The 21423-nt window shown below is 42.2% G+C and overlaps 1 protein-coding gene across 2 annotated transcripts in view; it reads left to right on the top strand.

Moving 5' to 3' along the window:
* The window catches only part of MOXD1 (monooxygenase DBH like 1), a 152884-nt gene that overhangs the window by 108925 nt on the left and 22536 nt on the right, over nt 1-21423 (top strand). Inside the window, exon 11 of one of the 2 annotated variants that reach the window (XM_026018159.2) lies at nt 1416-3949. The exons of the other annotated variant lie outside the window; for it this stretch is intronic. Coding sequence (XP_025873944.1) covers nt 1416-1425 — 10 coding nt within the window. The 3' untranslated portion in view covers nt 1426-3949. Of the gene's footprint in view, nt 1-1415; nt 3950-21423 lie in introns of those variants that run through there. 2 annotated transcript variants of the gene reach the window in all.

A 21423-nucleotide genomic window follows, 5' to 3' on the forward strand; every position in this document is an offset into this window, starting at 1 on the left:
TCAAGACAGTGTGGTGCTGGCACAAAAACAGACCCATAGATCAATGGAACAGAAGAGAGAACCCAGAAATCAGCCCTCAACTCTATGGTTAACTAATATTTGACAAAGCAGGAAAGACTATCCACTGGGGAAAAGACAGTCTCTTCAAAAAATGGTGCTGGGAAAACTGGAAATCCACATGCAGAAGAATGAAACTAGACCACTCTCTTACACCAGACACAAAGATAAACTCAAAATGGATGAAAGATCTAAATGTGAGACAAGATTCCATCAAAATCCTAGAGGAGAACACAGGCAACACCCTTCTTGAACTTGGCCACAGCAACTTCTTGCAAGATACAGCTATGAAGACAAGAGAAACAAAAGCAAAACTGAACTATTGGGACTTCATCAAGATCAAAAGCTTCTGCACAGCAAAAGAAACAGTCAACAAAACTCAAAGACAACCTACAGAATGGGAGAAGATATTTGCAAATGACATATCAGATAAAGGGCTAGTATCAAAGGTTTATAAAGAACTTATTAAACTCAACAGCAAAGAAACAAACAATCCAATCATGAAATGGGCAAAAGACATGAACAGAAATTTCACCAAAGAAGACATACACATGGCCAACGAGCACATGAGAAAATGCTCTGCATCACTTGCCATCAGGGAGATACAAATAAATCGAAACCACAATGAGATACCACCTCACACCAGTGAGAATGGGGAAAATTAACAAGACAGGAAACAATAAATGTTGGAGAGGATGTGGAGAAAGGGGAACCCTCTTGCACTGTTGGTGGGAATGTGAATTGGTACAGCCATTCTGGAAAACTGTGTGGAGGTTCCTCAAAGACTTAAAAATAGAGCTACCCTGTGACCCAGTAATTGCACTACTGAGGCTTTACCCCAAAGATACAGATGCATTGAAACAGCAGGACACCTGAACCCCAATGTTTATAGCAAACATTCCTAACTCTGATATAGGGGAGGTGAGAGGGAGGGTTGGGGTAAATTGGTGATGGGCACTGAGGACACTTGGCGGAATGAGCACTGGGTGTTATACTATGTGTTGGCAAATCGAACTTCAATAAAAACAAATAATAAATAAATAATAAAACAAAATGTGTGAAAATTACTTGGCTATGGATAGGGTCAGTGTCCTGACTTAAATTTATTTATGTGAAAAACGGTACCTAGTGGGCAGCCCATGGAATATGTGAGAAATTTCTATACCTTTGTCTCTATTTTGTTCTAAACCTTCAACTACTCTAAAAAAAAAAAAGCTTTTTTTTTTTTTTTTTTTTTAAAAGAAAAGACCAATATCTAGAACTGTTTAAGTATCTTCTGCCAAGGACCCTGTCAAGTTTCCCTTCAACATCATCCAGATTATGTTTCATAGACGTCATGAAAACTTTCTTTTTTTTAGGGTGTTGTGACATTTTAGACCATCTACTAAAGCAACAGCATATTCCATAGAAGAATGGACCTCAGCAGCAGGATATGTATAGTTGCTATCCAGACATCCTTGGACAAAAACATTGTTATTTTGCCTCAGTGCACACTGACAGAATGAACTTGGCAATGGCCTTTGAATACAAAAGGCTATTCCACAGAAGTTAAAGTCTGGCTTTTCGGGGAAAGATTTTCATTAGAAGTTACATCAGCCCTGGCAGTGAAGCTGAGACCATGGAACATTCTCAGACACAGCAGGGGCACTCCCAGCTCCAGCTGAGATGAGTCACCAAGCAAAGGAGGCAGCACAAATGACCTCAAGTGAATCAAAGGGCACTGCAACTCCTGTAGAGGGTGTAGCTGCAGGAGCTGTAGCTCCAGGCTGGAGCAAAGCAAGCATTCCAGATGCTCTTTCTCAACTCGCATTCCTGATATTAAACATTCTCCTGACACCCTGTATTCTCCCACTGAGGACAGATCACCAACCTAATATTATTTATTTGTGTGAGTTTTCCAAAAAATACCTAGTGAATTATTTTTGTTATTTACAAATTTTGATTTGTGCTTACTTTTGAATAGCTTAAGACTTTATTGCACAGAGTTGTTTGCCAGTCATCCAGCGTTCCCAAATGAGAACATCTGATATAACCACAGTGCATTGTCTGAAGCAGCAAGTTGCTGGTACAATACCACCAACTAAACTACAGACAGCATTGTCATTCTGTCAGGATTTTCAGGTACCTTTTTTTTGGAGGAGAAGGGTACCTAGACTAGGAAATCTTGTCACATACAAATATACATTTGTGTTACTATCACAATCAGAAAACAGAGCTATCCCATCACCACAGAGAAACCTCCTCATTTTACCCCTTAATAGTCAAATCCTATACCCAACCTTAATTCTGAGTCCCTTCTCCACCACTATGGTGGTGTCATTTGAATAATACTATGAAAGTGGAATTGCGCATTGTGTGACCTTTCTAGATTGTCTTGTTCAGTCCACATAATAACATTGGGAACCACAAACATTCATATCAATAGCTCATTCCTTTACTGCTGAGTGGTTTTTCAGTGGTTGCATGTCTGTTTTTGCATTCATCCATTTAAGAACATTTGGGGTGTTTTCGAGTTTTAGTTATATAAATAAACCTGCTATGAACATTCATGTAAGTTTTTCTGTGGACACAGGCTTCCTGTATTATTCCTTCCTGTATGTATTAGTATAAATACCCAGTAGTGTGAAGGCTGAGTTATATGTTAAATGAATGTTTCATTTTATAAGAAATTGCAAACTTTTTATTAACATGTCTGTAAATTCCTACCAGTGATGTGTGAAAAATAGATACATTTTTGCTTCATTTCCTCATTGGCATTTCTTCTTTTTTTTTATTTTAGCCACTCTGACATATGTATAGTGGTATTTGTCTGATTGCTGTTCATTGTGTTTCTCTCCCATTAGGTGGTCAGTTCTAGAGTTTGGAAATTTGTCTTGTTTATGGCCTGACCGAGTTGGCACTCACTGTTGTCTAGCTGAGAGGATGCAAGTAAGAGCCAAGAAAGTAAGGGTGAATCTGAAGGTGGAAGGTAGAAGGCAGAAGGCAGGAGATGGAGGGAGAACACGGGAAAAGAATGAAGAATCTGTGGAGACACAGTGTTGGCTCAAAGTCCAGGCTACTATGTTGTCTGTGACACCAGACTACAGGATTGTCCAATCATGAGAATATTTCTGCTATTGCCTGGACAGCTGTTCCTTAAAAACAAATGAGGGCTTCAACGATATGTCACCCCTTCCATTTTTTGCTAAGATCACACCTAAGGCAAGAGGGGAGAAGGAGCACCTCTTTTCCCTTGACCTCCGACTCGGTACTTTGTTCTAGATGAGGCCCATTTCTACTTAGAGCAGACTGAAAGAAAACGCATCTGCTGCATGCAGGGGGCTGTATTCAACTTTGAACCAGACTTTTCCTCTTGGGAAGCCTCTTGTTTTCCTTCCTGTTTTGTACTGATGCTGTTTTTGTGGGTGACAGGAGACAATGCAGTAAAGGCAAATTATTTTGACAAATTGTGGGTGTGGCTTATGCACATTCCTTGTGCCCACTAAGAAAATGGGAGAGAAGGTTGTTTTAGATTCTTTTCTAGTGATTGTTTCCTCTTGCAGGAACTCCTGTTCCTTTGTTCACTTGAATACTCCACCCTGCTCATCGCCTCAAATCCTTCCCCACCACTACATCCCACTGAATTCCTTCTCTCTTCTGAAGGAATGATAAGATTTACTGTATTATCTTTCCCATTACCAAATACTACTGTTCTTTTTTGGGAATTTTAGGCAACAGCCAGTGAAGCAGAGTGTTTCTGTCCATCCCATAAGCCTCTGAACTCAGGAAGCTGGATAACACGGATGGTTATTCATTTTGCCTATTTACAAAGTGAACCCTACCTATAAGACATGGCCTTATACTGGTTCTGTTTGCTATGTTTTTATAAAAATAAAGTTCTCCTGTGAAAGAACTTTATATGAAAATGCTTGATTTATTTAGTCTGATGTTACATGCGCTGTATCACATTTGGTACAAAACATCCAAGATTCAGAATTTTTTTAGAATTTTAAATAATAAATATATTTAGCTTCTTGGGATTTGGCAACCTACCTTTAAAAATTTTAAAGCATCAGTGGAGATATTCTAAAACTACATATTTCAGAATTATTCAACTGATATTTATAATGAAACAACAACAGGCAATTCACCATGCTAAACTCTATAGGGGTTACTAAAGGAAATGATGGAAACTTTTCAGTTAAATCACATTAGACAATCCAGTGGACAGGGATTTTTAAATATCATAAGAGGATTTTTAAAAGTTCAATATTTTATTATAGCTTTTTTGCTGTACTTAGGTCAACTTTAAGTCAATCCTTTGTTCATCATAATGAAGTAAGCAAAGATTTAAAGTCAATTCTTCATGTCAAAATAGGTACTTAAAGCTACTATGAGTTGGAATCTAAGCATGTGAAAAGAACATGTTTTTTTGTATATAGGTAATATTGACCACAGTCAAAGCTCTCCTCCTCTGCAGGCTCTTTGCTCACTTTTACTTCTCAGTTCCCCTTTCATCCTGGTAGATAGTGTTCAAGAGTATAATTTATAAATTAGAGTTGAATGAGACTAAATCACATAAAAATAATATTTTTATTGGAGACACAGGCATATCTTACTTAAAGATCTTAATTTAAATAAATTCATCTATAAGTAATAACCCAAAATAAGTTAAAAGTTCTAAAAATACCACTAACATTTAGGGTAAATACAACACTTAGCTATGTACAACATGCATGTCAAATATTACAAGTAATTTTGCACACAAGAAGTGAAAAGAAACTATGTCTTATGGCCATCGGAACTGATGATATATTAGCTATGTAAAGAGGACTCACAAATAAGAGATTTTAAAAAATCATATCTAGGACCTGTTTTTCCCACTATATTTGAGCTTCAGCTTTCTTTTTGATGAGTGAATTTCAAGCCTGTAGCAAAGTGTGTGACTCAAGGTGAGTGGCTGATGAAAAGTTAAAATTGTTTAAAGGATACATACAGACTTCCTGCAGAGCCCATATGTACAACTACATCTCGATTAAGAAAAGGACAGACTACAGGAAATCTCTGTTAGCCATAAAAATAGTAGATTTTAAAAGAAGGAAAGAGAAAATTTCTCTAATTATAAATCAGAAAAGTGACAGAAGAAAACTGGCAGCCTAAGAAGTAGGCTCAGTATACCACGTTTACCCAGTTTTCCAAGTGCCATGCCCATATATGTATGGTTTCTGGCTAGGGGATGAAACTGTCAAAATTTACTCCAGACCCTGTGGTTTCAAAATTTGGGGATTATGGAGTTTTAAAGAACAAAGTACTTCATATCAGGACTGAACAGTCTGTGGAAAGCAACACCATTCTTGCAAATCCACTGCACCATCTGAGCGATGGGATCTCTGACTCTAGCGAGATTAACAAATGAGTTCAAGCATTGGAGAATTTCCTCAACTGTCCGGGGAAATCCTCTACAGGAAGCTAGTGAAGCAGATGCAAAGAGTTTGGGGGAAAATTCCTCCACTGTTTCCTGTTTACAAAGTATGTTCTCACCCATGCCCATGATTCTGCTGGCAAGCTTCAAGCTGTCAGTAGAGTACAGAAGTATATTTTTTTTTTAACATAAAGAATGAATAGATTAAATAATAGAGACCGGAAGTAATGATGAAGATGGCAAGATCAGAATTAAAAGGGGGAAATTACATTAGATAACAAAACCAAAAAAGTGAGAAATAAGAGAACAGAAAGTTAAAGACCAAAACAATTTCAAAATGGAAGGTGAAGTATGAGATGCAAGTCACAGTGAAACAACAAATTGGAAATTTTATTTTATTTTTAAAGATTTTATTTATTCATTTATTTTAGAGACAGAGAGAGAAGGTGAATGAGGGAGGTGTAGAGTTGAAGGGAGAGGGAGAGAATCTCATGCAGACTGCACTGAACTCACAACTTGGTGTCAGCCTCCTGAGACTGAGCTGAAACCAAGAATCAAGGATAAATAGGCTGAGCTACCCAGGTGCCCCTAAATTGGAAATTTTAAAAAGAAGCTTAGGGGGCACCTGGTGGCTTAGATGGTTAGTGTCTCCTTTGGCTCAGGTCACAGTCTTGGGGTCCTGGGATAGAGCCCTGCATCAGGCTCCCAACTCAGGAGGGAGTTGGCTTCTCCTTCTGCCTCTGTTTCTCTCCCTACTTGTGCTCTCTCTGTCTCTGTCTCTCTGTCTCTGTCTTGCAAATGAATAAGTAAAAAACCTTTTAAAAAATAAATAAAAGGAGGCTTAGAATCATCTTTGTAACAGGTTAAGAGACCTGAGATTGATCTCTGAGCTAAACCCTCAGAAAGTTTAAACTTCAGGTAACTGAATTTGGAGTCAGCACCAATAAACATAATAGGGAAGGAAGTAGATTGAGTGAGTGTGAAAGGTTCACCAGGTTCTGAGGCTCACAAGATCTGCAGCCAGGTACACAGCATGCTCTCCAGTGGTTAGTAAGGAGAAAGACTTCCTTTGGAATACAGATCCCACTCCCACCCCACTCCCTTTCATTGTCTATATCTTTCCTTATTTTTGCTTACCAGAATATCATTATATTTAGTAGGATTATTTGGAAAGGCCTGTTTTTCCAGACATATACTAATGAGAGAATACAAGTTATGGAATAATTTCTCAAGGTGAAGTGAAGTTACTGTAATCAAATATGGGAGAAAAAAGGCTCACACAGCAATAAAAAAGAAAGCAGACCTTAAAGCTATTCATATACAAAACTCATCATATAAAAGACAAGAATGGTGGATTGATTCATTTAAACTCTGAACTAGTGGAGTTAGAGCATCCAGTTTGGATTGCATCTCATTTAATCTATTTTAAATTTTGCCTTGATTATATCTCAATTCTGCAGTAACAAAGACTCTAGAGTCCTTTATACGTTTTTCCAGAGCCACCAGTAGCTTTATAATTGTGCCACTGAATTGACTTTCTGACATCGTATTGAAATCCATATTCTGTAACTGTGTAGCAGAGAGCACTGTTTCTGGTTTTTTCTTTTTTGGTGAATTCTTCCTTCTTGTCATTTTGTCCAGTGCAGAGTGGTTGTATGAGCGGGCTGAGTTAAATATATCCACCATGACCTAAGTAAATACTCCCTAGATGATTCCAAAGAGGTCAGAGAACAGATAATGAAAAAGGAGATCAGAACAAAATAAAACAAAAGAACCAGTAAAGTGAAAAACAAATTTTAAAACAAAGTATTAAAAATAAAAGGCCGAAAACCACAAGAAGAAGAAAAATAAGAAGAAAAAAGGAAAGTGAAAGAATGAGGAAAAAGAGAAAAAAGAAGAGGAGCTGCTGGGGAATGGTGGTGAAGAAGTTGTAGTGGAGGGAGAATGTAGCCTACCTGAGGGGTCCGAGAGGGTGATCCTCTTGGCTCTGAGTGTATTTTGTTCTGTGTTTTAGAAGATGCTCAATCCCAAATTTATATAAACCAGAAATACTTATTGGAAGCCTCAACATTGACCACCAAAACATAAACAAGATAAAAGAGGGGGCAGAATGGGAAAAGCCTTCTCACAGGGTGAACCAACACATGTTCCACTTGGCTCTGGGTGTATGCTGATTATGTTTTAGGCAGTACTAACTTCTACCATTGTAAAACAAAATGAAGCAGAGAAAACATAACAACAACAACAAAACCCCAAAAGAACAACCCATATCTTGTATATCTCCCAAAATTAAACTGAATACATTGAAGGGAGTCCAGAAGTGAAAAATATATCTAAGACATGTAATTGTAGAAATATGAAAGTCAAAAAGGAAAAAACTTAAAAATGAAGAGCAGGTAAAATATTAAAGTAGGAAAAGAGAAAAAGATTGGGCATTTTTAGTCTGATATAAAAACGAGTCATAATGGAAAAAGAAAAAAAAAAAAGAAAAGAAAAAGGGTCCCTCTAGTTCTATATACTATTTTCCCTCAAGTTTCCCTCAGTCCTGGAGCTTTCCAGTGCTGCTGGGTCAAGAACTTGCTCTTCCCCTGTCCTGCCAGCTGGTCTTCTGGGGGAGGGACTGCTGTGCTGACTCTGAGTGTGTACCTGGGGGAGATGCCCTGTCCCCTACTAGGTACTGGGCTCAGAGGGAGCTGTTTACCCCATGAGGCCTCTGTCCCTTGGCGGCCCTGCCCCTCCTAGGCATGAGGTGACACAAGGAGGCACAACAATACCGGCGGCGGCCAGCTCTCCAGCTCTGGAGTCAGCTCCCTCAGTAACCATCTGCAGCTCCCAGTCCACACTGGCCTGGATGCTCCCAAGTTGGCGGGAGGGGTGCTGATCTGCACAGCTTGGGGGCACCCACAGCAGGAGAGTCCTTACTGTCCTGTGCCCTCCCTGATTCCACTTGCCTTAGGGGGGGATGCAGGATCCCCAGCTATGTCTGCTTGGTGCCATGTGCTGCTGGACCCCTGCTCCCAGGGCCACCTCTCCCACAGCGATCTGGGGCTCAGCCATCTCCATCCGGAGCCCCCGCCTGACTCCCTGGCTTCTCTCCGATGCCTGAGGGGCTGCACACTCCAGCCCTTTACCAAGATCAGCTAATGGTTTGCGGTGCGCTTTCCCCCAGGGCACTCCTCCTCAAATAGTGACCCCAGGGATCTGGAGGCTTCCCTGCCCCTCCTGTGGTTCTGACCGATTTCTCTGCTGAGCACTATTCTGTCCAGGACAACTCAGGCGCAGATTTTTAAAGTTCCCGCTTCTCCTGTGTGGGGTTTTCCTGTCCCGAAGCTCCTGCTGCCCTGCATTAGCCCTGCTCCTTGCGGGCCCCTCCCTGACTTGATTCTGTTTTATTTATTATTTTATTCTGCCTTCCTACCTTGTTAGAAGTGAAAACCCTTCTCCCTTCTCTCTGTGGTGTTCCGGCTGTCCTCTCTTTAAATCACAGGTCAAGGGACGCCTGGGTGGCTCAGCGGTTTAGTGCCTGTCTTCAGCCCATGGAGTGATCCTGGAGTCCAGGGATCAAGTCCCACATCAGGCTCCCTGCATAGAGCCTGCTTCTCCCTCTTCCTAGGTTTCTGCCTCTCTGTGTCTTTCATGAATAAATAAATGAAATATTAAAAAAAAAATCTCAGGTCGAATTTGTAGGTGTTCAGGATGTTCTGAAAGTCATTTAGGTGAGTTGGTGGGGCTGGGTGAGTTGAGGCCCCTACTCTTCTGCCATCCTCTAATTTTCACATATTTAGTAGACATTAGTATTAGCATGGTACTTATTGTTCCATCTTTTTAACTTTTAATGGATCTGTACCTTTATATTTAAAGTGAGTTTCTTTGGGGCAGTGTATAGCTGGGTCTTGCTATTTTATCTCATCTGGTCATTTCTGAGTTTCAGTTATTTTTTTTTAAAGGGGGGAGGGACAGAGGGATAACCATAAGTAGGTTCCACTCCCAGAATGGAGGGGGTGGGTATGGGGTAGGTAGAAAAGGGAGGCTTTATCTTTCAACTGTGAGATCATGACCTGAGCCCAAACCAAGTGTTGGATGCATAACTGACTGAGCCACTCAAGTGCCCCTGCTCATTTCTGTATTTAAATTTTTTTTTTTATTTATGACAGTCTCACACACACACACACACACACAGAGAGAGAGAGAGAGAGAGAGAGGCAGAGACACAGGCAGAGGGAGAAGCAGGCTCCATGCACCGGGAGCCCGACGTGGGACTCGATCCCGGGTCTCCAGGATCGCGCCCTGGGCCAAAGGCAGGCGCCAAACCGCTGCGCCACCCAGGGATCCCTCATTTCTGTATTTTAATTGAAGCCTTTAGACCATTATATTCAATATAATTATTATTATGGTTGGGTTCAAATCTATTTATCTTACTATTTTCTTTTGTTCTGTCTCTTTTTTTGTTCAGTTTTCTCTCCTTTTCTACCTTATTTTGGGTTAATTGAGTATTATGTGCAACTCCAATTTGTTTTCTTGCTGACTACCTATGACTATTAAGTTATGTCATGTTAATGGTAGCCAGAGGGTTTAGAGTGTATATTTTTAACTTTGCCCATCTTGCCTTCAAGAGATTTCTCATTACTTTGCATAGAGTGTAAGAACCCTTAACAGTATATTCCCATTTTTCCTCTTCAGAACTTTTTGCTGTTATTGTCATATACTTTACTTCTGCATGTGTTATAAACCCCACGATATGTGGCATTATTTTTGTTTCAACAGTGTATGACCCTTCAGGAAATTTTGATAATAAGAAACATTTGACCCATGCGATCTGCATTCCAGTGACCTTCCTTTCTCTGTGTAGATGCAGCTTTCCATCTGGTATCCTTTGCCTTTTGCTTGTCAGATTTCCCTTAACATTTCCTGCACTGCAGGGCTGCTAGCAAGGAATTCATTCCACCTTTGTATTCTGCAAAAGTCTTTATTTCAACATCTTTTTGAAAGACATTTTTGCTGGGAATTCCAGGTTGTCAGTTTTCTTTTCAGTGCTTTAGACATAGTGGCCCTTTTCCATGATTTCTGAAGAGAATGTACAGTCATCATATTTATTCTTTTTGCATAGTGGGTCTTTTTCTCTGACTGCTTTCTATATGTCACTACAGTTTTAAGCAATTTGATGATATGTCTTGATGTAATTTTCTCCATCGTTCTTGTGCTTGGAGTTTATAGGGATTCTTGGATCTGGGATTTATATTTTCATCCTATTTAGAGAAGGGTTGGCTATCATTTCTTTAACTTTTTTTTTTTCTGTCTCCCATTCTCCTTTAGGGACTCCAGTGATTTCTATATTAGGCTTCTTGAAGATGTCCCACAGTATTTGGTTCTTTCTTTTTCTTTCTTTCTTTCTTTCTTTCTTTCTTTCTTTCTTTCTTTCTTTCTTTCTTTCTTTCTTTCTTCTTTCTTTCTGTCTTATTTTTCCTGAGAAGTCTTTTCTCTCACTATGCTTCATGTTCATATTTCTTATTGCTATGTCTTTTCAATAATGTCTTTCCAGTAATGTATTTTGTTACTACCCTGTGTATTCTTCATCAAAGAAATGATAGCTTTCATTTCTAGAAATTTGAATTGAATTTTTTATATCTCTCCTTTCTCTTTTTAACATGTTCAATCTTTCCTATAGTTTCTTGAATATGTAGAACAGAGTTATAACTGTTGTAACAGCCTTGGCTACTGATCCATCACTTGAACAACTCTAGATCAGTTCTAACCCATTTACCTTCCCCTCCAACTATGGATTGGATCTTCCTGCTTCTTTACAGGACTTTTTTTTTTTTCAGTACTTTTTGATTAAATGGTGGACATTTTGAAGTTTAGTAATGGTTGCTGGATATTTTTATATTACTATATGTAGTCTTGAATTTTGTTCAGTAAAGTTACCTGGAAACAGTGTAATCTCCAGATCTTTTAAGCTTTGTCAGTGGAAATATTTGGTCAAGGGTTAATTTTTTCCTCACTACTGAAGCAAGATTTGTCCTAGCATTTTAATCAGTGTCCCATTAATTAGGAGTTTTTCACTCTGGCTCATGGAAACAGACACTAGCATTACTTCCAGTATTGGGTCACCTCCAGGCACTATTCCTTCCAGTCAGTTCAGCATGAGCTGATTAGTAATCACCTGAATATTTACTGGGAGCCCCTGAAGATTTCTGGGGTTTTTTCTTTGCATTTCTTTCTTGTCTCATACCCTTCCTGTGAATTCCAGCATCCTTGGCTTTCTTGTAAGTCCATTTCTGTCTCCTCAACTCAGGGACACTACTCGATTCCTTTGATAACAGTCTAGATAGATACTCATAAAATTAATCAGCTTATCAGTCATCAAATCTCATTATGCATTGATATTTGAAATGACCTGGTTTCCATCTGACTTTTCATTTGTCCCACAAAGGAGGAGAAAAGCTTGTCTACCTCATCAATGAGATTCCTTGGGCATGGGACAGGAATGGGAAGTTTCTATCCATTTCATGAGGCCCAGTTGATTCATTTTCATTCTTTTTTAAGATTTTATTTATTTGAGAGATGGAGAGAGCAGAGAGAGAGAGAGAGAGAGAGAGAGAGAGAGAGAAAATGAGCTGGGGGGAGGGGCAGAAGGAGAGGGAGAAGCAGGCTCCCCCCTGACCAGGAAGCCTGATGTGGTGCTGGATCCTGGGGCCCTGGAATCAGGACCTGAGCCAAAGACAGACATTTAACTGACTGAGCCACCCAGGTGCATGGGGCCCAGCTTTAAAGGGAACACTAAGACCAGAATGGAGTGCAGAGCTAAGAGGATCGGAAAGCCAAAGTTCAAGTCAGAGTGGTGCAAGCCACAGGAAGCCAGACATGCAAACCCAAGGGGCCAGTTGTAGGTGTTCATTCCTCCAGGACCCTTTCTTGACTCTTCCCATCCCTTACATCTGAATTAGCAGCTCCTCATCTATTACCCAAGAGCACCATGTGCTCCCTTTTTCAGAGGATTTATTATTATATATTCCCTGTATATTTTTGTATGTCCTCTGGCCTGTAAATTCCACAAAGACAAGAATTATAATTGTCTTGTTTATTGATGTCTCGCTTGTAATATACTACTTACCACATACAGTAAGTGTCCAATAAATATTTGTTGAATAAATGTATTCTTTTATAAATTATTAGATGAAAATTCAGGTTGCTTTGAAGACCAATCTCCTCTAACTTCCTTGTTGCATTTAATGCCATGATCCTCTTTTCTTCATATTTCTCTCTTATTATTTCCCAGAGTTTCATATTTTCCTAAATCCTATCCACTCTTTGAATTTAAGGTGGCAAACTCGGTATCTGTGGTATCTTTGGTGGCCAAACTGCTAATAGAAATAAGCATTATATTTGTCAATTACAAGAAAATTTGGAATGAAGAGGTCTGTGGCCAATTCAAAGAACATAAACCTCAACTAAAAGTTTCAATTTTTAAAATAAAATAAAAATTTTAAATGCTGAGTAAGCCCTACAAAACATACTTATGTGATTTAGCAATTTCCAGTATTAAATGTTGGTGTTCATCAGGGTTCTGTCTTTCTTGGGGTTCACTGTTGTTTGTATCATGATAATTTCTGGCCTTAAACATATTGGACTACATACACCAACATACATATATATATACATATATATACACATACATATATAATATATATAAAATTATATTATTTATATATGTATTATATATTTTATAACTTATATGATTATATGTTATCCATGGTATATATTATATAAGAATATATATGGCATATATATATATATATATATATATATATATTTGTTATAACCCTAATAGAACTCAACTGCTCCAAAAAGTCCATGTTCTTATCTATCCATTTTTTTTAGAAGATTTTGTTTATTTATTTGAGAGAGAGGGAGAGAGAGAGAACAAGAGCAGGGGGAGGGAAGGAAAGGCGATGGGAGCAGAGATTCCCTGCTGAATAGGGAGCCCTATGTGGGGGCTCAATCCCAGGACCCTGGGATCATGACCTGAGCTGAAGGCAGCTGCTTAATTGATGAGCCACCCAGGAACCCTTTATCTATTTCCTTTTTTGTGAACTAGCTCCACAGGCTTCTCATTTATCTAAACTGGAATTTAAGTTTATCACAGATGTTACCCACTTCTTCAATCCTCATATGAGATCGTCAATCCCCTATGTTTTGTAGATCCTTGTATACTATCTCTATCTTCAATTCAATTCAAATTATTATCTTTCATTTGATCTTTCATCATAGTTACCTTGTCAGTGATTCTAATATCTGGATGTGTGTCAGAATCACATTGAACATTTCATGAAAGCTTCCCATTCCCAGTGCCCAGGTCATAACTACTGAACCATAATCTCAGGGGATGGGCTTGGAACACTCACAATTGGTTAATTCTAGCAATGCACTAGCTTCTCAAAAATACTCAGGAGGTGACACCTGAGTGGCTTAGTCTGTCAGGAGTTCGACTCTTGATTTTGGCTCAGGTCATGATTGCAGGGTTGTGAAATTCTTTGAGGACCACATCAGGCTCCATGCTGGGTGTGGAGCCTACCTAAGATTCCCTCTCTCCCTGTCCCTCTGCCCATTCCCCCTCTCTCTTCCTTTTTCTAAAAAACAACAACAACAAACAAAAAAACCCCACATCAATATTCTTATTATATCACATCACTCTGTATTTCCAATAAACCTATTCACACTTGGGCTGCTCTCTTCCTTTCACTTCCCAGAGAAGACAGTACCTCATCATCTCACTACAAAGAGAAACCATAGTTCAAGATGCTGCAAGATAGCCCAGAAATGCCTCAAGCTCCAGAACTTTAACAGTGGACCATGCAAGTCAAAAGGAAAAATAAGGGCAAGTTTTATGAGCTAGAAAACTATCCAGAAACTCAGAGCCAAAAACCTAATTGCAACACCAAGAAATGAAATCATTTTCCTCAAAAAATAATTTATCTTCCTCATGGTTCTCATGGAAGAATTGTTACTGAATGCTTAAAAGAAGGATTTCTGTCAGTTTTGTTGACAGACGTGAGCCTAGTACTAGAAATGAAAGACACGTGGAATGCAGCCTTGTCTACATCAAGGGACTGGCGAAAATCCCTCAGACACAGTAAAGAGCTCCCCATTTTATCATTCAGACATTTGTTCGTCTTTAACGGGAATACAGATTCTAAAAAGAACACATTTTCATAAGTAGATGAAAACAATCAAAAAACTAAAGTAACAGCCACAGAGCTTCTTAAATAAAACTCCTATATAAGACATGCTCTTTTTTCAACATGACAGTGCTGATTGTCACCCAGGTCCCTGTGGGCCATGTGGCTAGGAGCGGGCAGCAGGTGCCACCCTGTGGTACGAATGAGGAATGATCTGACCCGCGAGCAGGCCAACAGCTCTCATCACATACTTGACTTCTTGTTTTGGAGCCCTGCAGTTCATGAGGGCATCTGTTTTACCGCCAAATACAGCAGACGCACGCAAACATTCCTTTTGTGACAACTGGAACCTTCCGGGATAGGCCAGTACAGAGAGCGGTTTGGATTTTGGTTTCTTTTAGAGCCAATTAGGAGCATGGTGCCCTCTTGTGGTAGATTTGTCACCTTTGCAAAGAGAGTGGCAAATTCTCTGGAAGGAATCCAAAAAAAGAATTTAAGAAGGATTTGGATATTGTTCAAAGGTTAGGTGGGCATTTGAGGATCTGAAATCCTAATAGATTTAGAAATCTTGAATGCAATCCTAATATACTTAATATTTTCTATCATTACATAAGAAGGATAAGAAAGTTAATCTTAATATAGACTTTTAAAGACATACGTTATAAAGTTCAGTCTTAGTTTTGAACCCCTTGCTTCCCAGTCTCTTGCCTTGCACACATTAGTGAAATCTATCAAAAACAATGACACACCCAGCTGTTCCTAGCCACTTCAAATTGAAAGAAACAAACAAATCTAATGCCAATGTCCATTTGTGAGAAGTGCTGGAAATTTAGATTTATCTCAAGAATCTGAATGTTTAGCAGGTTTCTGGCATAATAAAAATAATGCATTGATTTCATTGATTTGTTTTTTTAAATGAACAGAAAGCTTCACATTTCATTTACCTGTCTGTAAGAATTGAGGTATGATTCTTCTCATTAAACAGATGAACTGCTGGGATCTGTTTTGGGAACTTGAAATCTGGGAACTTCTATGTTTTAAAACAGAAATTTTAATATTTAATACTAATATTTCTACTTGAGATCAATTATTGTATTAAGAGTGTTCATAATGCCGCAAAATAGCAGGTGCTAACTATATTCAAGGTGAATAGAGAGAAAAGATAAGTTCTCACTTTCAAAGAGTATGCTAAGTGTTGTGTTCAAGACTGGGAATCTGAAAAACCACCGAGGAGGAGCTGACACCGATGCAAGTACACGAGGGTTTATTAACAAACTCGAGCTTGGGTCCAAGTCTACCCGACATAGCAGAGCAGGGACTTGGACCCCAAGGTGCGTTCCAGCTTAGTTTTATGGGCTGGTCTAGGGGACCTACAGAAGGGCTGGAGGAATTTCTCAAGTTCTGTTTACATTCTGATAAGGAGCTTTCAAGGGCATTAAGTTCTGTTCTCATTCTAATATGGGGCTTTCTAGGGCCCTAGGCTGTTTCCCTGCATCCCCGCCCCCCACCCAACTGAAGTAAGGTAAAGTTCAGCTCTTATTCACAGGGGCCTGATATGGCTGTACTTGTGGTAACACCGAACTTAAAGGTGGAATGGCCTTAATTTTCTTGGCCTCCACATTTCCCCCTCTCAGAGGAACCTAAGGAAGGACCCAATCATGGGTCCAGTTTGCTCTCAGAGTGAGCCAGGGGGAATGATTAAACCAGGATTCGAACCAACCTTGTTGCTATTCTCGTTCCCATTTAACGTCCCAGTGAAGAAGCAACATCCTACGTTTAAGGCAGCACATAACCCCCCCCCCCACCTTGTTGTAAGAAGACTAGGTCTAATCCCCTTCTATTTTGAAGGACAACTTCAGACTAGGGAGTCTTGGAGGTGGGAAATAAGTGAGAATGACACAGTCTTAGCTTTAGGAGATTGTCCTTGTCTGGTTGGCTTTTCCATTCTGGAACAAAGTCCTTGAGAACAGTGTGTGGGTCAGCTGGCCGGACATGGGTGTAGTGGACCCAGGGAGTAATCCATCGACCTTGAGAGTGGTGGGAGTGGTCAGGATCACGACGTAGGGTCCCTTCCAATGAGGTTGAAGTCTGGTGTTGGTATCTCCGGATGTACACCCAGTCACCTGGCCAATATCGATGGGGGTCTGGGGGTGGCACGGTCTGGTAGAGGGCCTTCAGCTTAGGCCACACCTGCTCATGGGTTCGTTGTAACATTTGGAGGGAGAAAGGGAGTTGGTGATCATCAAACTCAGCAAGCACCTCAGGTTTTAAATTGGGGATAATAGGTGGAGGAAGACCGAACATGATCTCGTAGGGGGTCAGTCCCATCTTATGTGGGGAGTTTCATACCCCATAGGGTGAAGGGGAGGAGAGTCACCCAGTCCCCGCCAGGCTAATTTAGTTAAGGTCTCCTTTAATGTTCTGTTCATCCTCTCTACCTGTCCTGAGCTCTGGGGCCTATAGGCACAATGTAATTTCCAATCTGCCCCAAGTACTAGTGCCACTCCCCGTGTTACCTTAGAGACAGTCCTGGGCCGTTGTCTGATCCAATTCTAACAGGAAAACCATACCTGGGTAAGATGTCTTCCAGCAGTTTCTTGGTCATGGTCTGTTTCATGTTTGATGGGAAATGCCTCTGTCCATCCTGAAAAAGTATCTACAAACACTAGTAAATACCTGGATCCGTATTTTCCAGGTTTTACTTCATTGAAGTCCACTTCCCAGTAGGTTCCTGGGCGGTCCCCCCAGAGCCGGGTACCCGGGTTAGATCCATGGGCAGTGGCATTAGTTAATTGCCATGCCCGGCAGCTTGCCACAATCTGCTTGATCTTTGCTCGAGAGTCTTTAACAGTGATCTTTGCAGGTCGTATGAGGTCTTCCATCCTCCTTGTTCCCATGTGAGTACCCCGATGCATTTTGGATAGGACTCGTCGTCCTAGTTCCTCTGGCGGCCCTCCACCAGCCATGCAAGCACTGGGTCATAGGCAAGCGTTTGATCCAGTGTAAGTCAGCATCAGTATAGTTGGGGGTGTCAGGCAGGGTTGGTGCCCCCGGATCAGGTTGCGTGGTTGCTAAGACCTGGGTCACCAAGGGCCATCTCCTTTGCTTTTAAATTGGCTCGCCGGTTTCCCCTGGCTACTGGTGTGTCTGCCTTTTGGTGCCCGGGACAGTGGATGATGGCTAGGGCCTTGGGCAGCCAGAGGCCCTCAGGAGTTCAAGGATCTCCGTTTTGTTTTTAACAGTCTTTCCCTCTGCTGTCAGGAGCCCCCTCTCCCTGTAAAGGGCTCCATGGATGTGAGCGGTGGTGAAGGCGGACCTGCTGTCGGGGTAGACGTTTATTCGTTTACCTTCTCCCATGGTCAGCGCCTTGGCCAGTGCGATCAGTTCTGCCCATTGAGCCGGTTCCGGCTGCCAACAGCTCTGCCCAGATGGTCTCCCTTTCCATGGTTACGGCTGCCCTCGCACATCTGATTCCTTCTCGGACAAAACTGCTGCAGTCTGTGTGCCAGGTAGCGTCTGCATTCAGGAGTGGCTTGTCCTGGAGATCAGCTCTAATTCCGTGCACCAGTGCCAAAATTCCTTGACAGTCATGCAGAGGGGGGAGGGGGGTCCCAGTCTGGGTTAGGGAGTAGCATTGCTGGATTCAGGGTTGTTGGTGGCTTAAATAACATTCTGGTAGGGTTTAGCAGTTGGCTCTGATAATGAGTCAGATGGGCATTGCTGATCCAGGGGTCTGGGGGCTGAGTACCCCTTCAATAGCATTTTCTTACCCCATGGCCAGCTTGTCTGCATCCTTGACCATAGTGGCCACTGCAGCAATAATTTTTAAGCATAGGGGCCGCCCAGCAGCCACCATGTCCAGCTTTTTGGAGAGATAGGCTATGGGTCTCTTCCAGGGACCTATGTACTGGACAATGACCCCTTTTGCCACCCTGTCTTTCTCATCCATATACAGGTAGAAGGAGTTGGCTGGGTCGGGCAACCTGAGAGCCAGGGCAGACAGCAAGGTCATTAAAGGCTCTGTTAATGGCCTCTGTCCATCCAAAATTTTGCTGGTGCCTGGTGGCCTCATAGAGGGGTCTGGCTATCTCAGCAAAACCCGGAATCCATAATCGACAGAACCCTGCTGACCCCAGGAATTCATGTACCTGGTGGACGGTTTGCGGCCGTGGGATCCTTGGATGGTTTCCTTCCGTGCATCCGTCAACCATCTTTGTCCATCCTTTAATTTGTACCCAAGGTAGCTCACCTCTGCTTTGAAGATCTGGGCTTTTTTAGCTGAGTCCCAGTATCCTAGAGCTGCTATTGTCTGGAGCAAGTCCCTGGTGCCTCGCAGGCATGTGTCCTGGTCCTCCGCCACCAACAGGATATCCTCTACATATTGCAATAAGGTCAAATGAGGGTGCTTGGAATGGAACTCACCCAAGTCTTCATGTAAGGCCTCATCAAAGATGGTTGGTGAATTTTTGAATCCTTGCGGTAGTCGAGTCCAGGTGAGCTGGCCATTGATGCCTTTCTCAGGGTCTGTCCATTCAAAGATGAAAACGTCTTGGCCCTTGGGTGCTAAAGGCAGGCTGTCCCTGAAGCCAGCTTCTTGAGGTGCCTCCATATTTCCTGTGGGTCGTCCATGGTTGTGGCCAGCAGGATCTTGGCCAGGTTTCAGGTCTGCCGGTCACTTAGTTTGGCTTGTTGCTCTTCCGGACTTTCTCTCTTACTATAGACTCTTTCTGCTATTACTAAGTCCTGAAAGCTCTTCTCTCCTAGTCTCTCTACTCCTCGCAATTTCTTTTTAATGTCCAGAAGGGCCTGGTTAACAAAGGCCATGATAATTGAGGCCTTTGTTTCTGGGGCTTCAGGGTTCATAGGGGAGTACTGCCTAATAGCCTCTATGTTTCTCTCTAAGAAGCCTGCTGGACTCTCATCCTTACCCTGTAAGGATACCTTGGCCAGATTGGTAGATTTGTGCGTGGCAGCCTTGAGACCTGCCATTAGAGTCTGGCGGTAGACCCAGAGCCTCTCCTTACCTTCAGCCAAGTTGTGGTCCCAGGTAGGGCAGGATAAGGGGAAGGCAGCATTTATGAGGTCTGGGTTTTGAGTCGGCGTCTGTCCTCTCCCAGGACAAACTTCCGGGCTTCTACCTGAATTGTTCTCTCTCTTCGGTGGTGAAGACAACCTGCAAGAGCTGTTGGCAGTCATCCCAAGTAGACTGGTGGGTAGAGAACAGTATCTAAAAGCCCGATTAGATCTCTCAGATTATCAGAGAACTTTGCATTCTGGGTTTTCCAATTATATAAATCACTGGTGGAGAACGGCCAATATAACATTAGCTGTTTGCCAGTCTCGTCGGGGGGTCCCATGGCACTGGAGGGGAAGGGCTGTGGAGTCGCTGGCCCTGCATTTGGAGGTGGGGCCACCTGGTGGGTCCATCTGCCGTGTCCCCGCTGCTGGCCTGCGCACAGGGACTCCCTCGTCAGGGAGGGGTGGCGCCCCTTCTGCAGCCCCTGGTGCCTCCAATGGAGGGGCGGAAGGGGGAGGGGGTGCCCGGTAGGGTGGTGGGAGAATCAGGTCCTCCGGGGAGGAATCCTGCAAGACCGGATATAGGGGCACTTGGGGTGTAGAGTCGGTCTCCTTCTCCGCTTTCCGCAGGGCTAGAATCTTGGTAGGTCCTGCTTTGGGGGGTAAAAATGGTTTTAGCCAAGGAGGGGGATTCTCGATCATGTCCTGCCAGGCCAGGATGTAGGGCACCTGGTCAGAGTGGCCGTCCAGTTTGTCCCTGAAGATCACAGCCTTAACCTGTAAGATAATAGGTAGGTGAAAAGTTCCTTCTTGGGGCCATCCTGCATCAAAGGTTGGCCATTCTGATGTGCAATACATTTGAAATCTCTCTCTCTGTATGTCTGTGCTCATATTATGAGCTCTTTCTCTAACATCCGAGAAGTGGGAGAGCATAAGAGACAGGGGAGTGGTTTGTGTCTACCCCATTATGTCCCCAATCCATACCAAGACACAGACAGTAAAGATGATTAACAAGGACCCAATAACACAAACATTCCAATGCAGCCACAGAAACAAAACAGAAAGTAAACCGAAGGGCTGGCAGTCAGGCCTCCTTACAGACAAGGACTCCCATCCTCCTTACAGATGAGGACTCCATCCTCCTGGCGGGGGCAAGGGATGTCTCCTCAAGACCCCCAGTCGATATCCTGCCGATGCATCCACCTAAGCCAATGTCGACCTAATACAGATTGGAATTCCTACAGGTAAAAATACAGTATAGAGCTCTCAGAGAATATGTGCACAAAAGGTGGAAAAAGTTGAGTGCACTCACCACATGTGAAACCCTCCGGATGGGGTCCTGGGGGTCTCTTGGATCCCGGATGAGCCCCCAAATGTTGTGCCCAAGATTGCAAATCTGAGAAACCACTGAGGAGCTGACACCGATGCAAGTACATGAGGGTTTATTAACAAGCTCGAGCTTGGGTCCAAGTATACCTGACACAGCAGAGCAGGGACTTGGACCCCAACGTGGGTTCCAGCTTAGTTTTATGGGCTGGTCTAGGGGACCTCCAGAAGGAGTGGGGGAATATCTCAAGTTCTGTTTACATTCTGATATGGAGCTTTCAAGGGCATTAAGCTCTATTCTCATTCTGATATGGGACTTTCTGCCACTGGCCTTGAGCTGTTCTCATTCTAATATTCTAGGGTGTTAGGCTGTCCCCCACTCCCAACTGAAGTAAGGTAAATTTCAGGTCTTATTCACAGGGGCCTGGGATGGCTGTACTTGTGCTA

This window comes from Vulpes vulpes, chromosome 1 (genome assembly GCF_048418805.1).
Source record: "Vulpes vulpes isolate BD-2025 chromosome 1, VulVul3, whole genome shotgun sequence".
Lineage (NCBI taxonomy): Eukaryota > Metazoa > Chordata > Mammalia > Carnivora > Canidae > Vulpes > Vulpes vulpes.